The sequence below is a fragment of the Protomyctophum bolini genome (genome assembly GCF_963924005.1).
Source record: "Protomyctophum bolini genome assembly, chromosome: 20".
Lineage (NCBI taxonomy): Eukaryota > Metazoa > Chordata > Actinopteri > Myctophiformes > Myctophidae > Protomyctophum > Protomyctophum bolini.
This window is the reverse complement of record NC_137881.1, coordinates 28,664,572-28,667,071: the sequence shown is the minus strand read 5'-3', so window position 1 is coordinate 28,667,071 and position 2,500 is coordinate 28,664,572. Positions and strand designations below refer to the sequence as shown.

Here is a 2,500-nt window from a genome sequence, read left to right as displayed (position 1 = left end):
ATCTACACAAGCGCACGATGTGTCGCGGTGCGCGACGCATTGTGAGCTTGTAGATCGGCTATTTTCAAAGGGTCCGTGACTCGTATACACAATTTGAAGACTTCAAATGCCACATTCTGCGCAATGACTAGTACTTTTACTTTGAGAACTTTAAAGTACATTTTGATGCCAATACTTTTGTACTTCTATACTCAAGTACATTTTGAATGACGGAATTTTTACTCGTGACAGAGTATAGTTCTATATTGCGGTATTGATACTTTTACTTTGTCAAGGACCCCCAAGATTATCCGTATTTGACCGCGGATCTAAAAATATGTTTTTTTCAGAGACTCCCCCCCCCCATAAGCAACGATTTGAGTAAAAAAAAACGTTCGCTCTGAAAGAATACATAGAGTGCTATATTCAAAGATTTGTGTCACATTTTCACCAATAGCAGACCTACAAGCTCGTGCTATGAGAGCTTGTAGATCTGCTATTTTCCAATAGCTAAAGCATGACATGACGCTTAAAAAACACCAAAAGGTACTTTTTTACTGGTTGTAGTTTTCCCCCTGTCCCGCCCGCCCCGCCCATCCGCCCTGTCGACGTTACCATTTCCCATGTCCAACTTCCTTAACCCATTTTTGTCGGGAACCCCTTTTGGTGTTAGCATTATGTTATGCTTTAGCTATTGAAAAATAGCAGATCTACAAGCTCGTAGCGCGCCACCGTGTGGCACGCTATGAGCTTGTAGGTCTGCTATTGTAGGTCCGACATAGAAACATAGCTTTTTCAGAAAACCGTCAGGATTTAGAAGACAATTTTAGAATCTGATCTCAGGTCAGAATGAAAACTATCAGGATGTAGAAGACAATTTTAGAATCTGATCTCAGGTCAGAATGGGTTAAAACACCAAAAGGTACTTCCCCCCCCCCCCCAACGACTGGTTGTAGTTTTCCCACTGTCCCACCCACCCTGTTGACGTTCCCATTTCCCATGTCCATAACTTCCTTGGGTGTGTTTGTTTCGTCCCCCTACTACACTACAGCGTGATGCAGGAGGTGCGCGCGCTCTTCAACCCCGAGGCGGTGGTCATGCAGCTGGGGGCCGACACCATGGCCGGAGACCCCATGTGCTCCTTCAACATGACCCCCGTGGGGGTGGGCCAGTGTCTCCAGCACGTGCTGCAGTGGCACCTACCCACACTGCTGCTGGGGGGAGGTACGTACGACGCACGAGTGCGTGTGTGTGTGTGTGTGTGTGTGTGTGTGACTGCGTGTGTGTGTTTGTTAGACCATTGTATAATGGTCCTCTGTTGTACTAAGACGAAATGCATTGCAGTCGTCCAGGGACCATGGTGGTTGCAATGTGTTTAGGTGTGTCTGTTTGTGTCCTGGCCCTCACACACACACACACACACACACACACACAGACAGACTCCATCTCTTTCATTCACTCACTTGCACACGCTCGCTCATACACAGGCGCGCGCACACACACACACACACACACACGCACGCGCACTCTGTTCCAAAAGCCCTCAGCCCTACACCAGATGATAGCTGCTAATTATACGACACAATGAAGCCATTTTACTCGGCTACAATCCCCCTTCTTTACTTACTCTCTCTCTCTCTCTCTCTCTCTCTCTCTCTCTCTCTCTCTATCACTCCCCAGTCCCTCTATCATTTTCTTTAGTTTTTTTTCCCCCTGTCTCTCTTCCTCCAGTTTAGTCAAAGACTATAGTCTAGTCTGCTCTCTCTCTCTCTCTCTCTCTCTCTCTCTCTCTCTCTCTCTCTTTTGTTTCTGTTACTTCACCCCCCCCCCCCCCCCTCCTCTCCCCACGCAATTTCTCTTAATCGTTCCTATCCTTCCGCCAACTGTTTTGTCTCTCGTTTCTCTCTCTTGTCCTTTTTGGGTTTTAACCCATTTAGGCCTGACGTCGTAATTTAAAAAAATCACACCTGTGTGAACTGAATATGTCGTTCCAGGAACCCCCCTCAGAAGCAAAAGATTATATATTCAAAGATTTGTGCCATGACATTTTCACGGTCTTTCCAAAATAGCAGAGCTTGTAGATCCGTGGAGCTTGTAGATCTGCTGTTTTTCAATAGCTAAATTATAACAATGTTTATAAAACACCAAAAGGGGTTCCCGGGGCCAAAAATGGGTTTTAAGCATTCCCTCGTCCCCCCCTTTTGTCAGTCTGACACTCTCCATCACCCACTTCACTTGACCACAGCACACCTCTCTCTCTCTCTCTCTCTAATCTGAGGTTTATTTGCACAAAGACAGATTCAACCACACATCTGCGTTCCGAGCAGGTGCTATAGAGAACCAACGTAACGCTGAGGCGTCAGACACACGTACATTTCCCATGGAGTTGTGGTGGGCTGCAGTGTCGGTTATCAATTCCATTCATTCCAATGTTATTTTAGTGGGTGCAGTACTTAGTTTAGACAGTTTTTGGTTCACACTAGTCATTGGTTTAGACCAGTCATTAGTCCTATACAATCTC

The 2,500-nt window shown here is 46.1% G+C and overlaps 2 protein-coding genes across 3 annotated transcripts in view; both read left to right on the top strand.

Moving 5' to 3' along the window:
- Positions 1 to 2,500, top strand: part of phka1a (phosphorylase kinase, alpha 1a (muscle)) — a 292,774-nt gene that overhangs the window by 55,946 nt on the left and 234,328 nt on the right. The window lies entirely within an intron of this gene.
- The window catches only part of hdac8 (histone deacetylase 8), a gene marked incomplete at its 3' end in the record, with an annotated part of 25,744 nt that overhangs the window by 13,756 nt on the left and 9,488 nt on the right, over positions 1 to 2,500 (top strand). Inside the window, exon 8 of the mRNA XM_080792319.1 lies at positions 1,031 to 1,203. Within this exon, the coding sequence (XP_080648445.1) occupies positions 1,031 to 1,203 (173 nt within the window). The remainder of the gene's footprint in view (positions 1 to 1,030; positions 1,204 to 2,500) is intronic.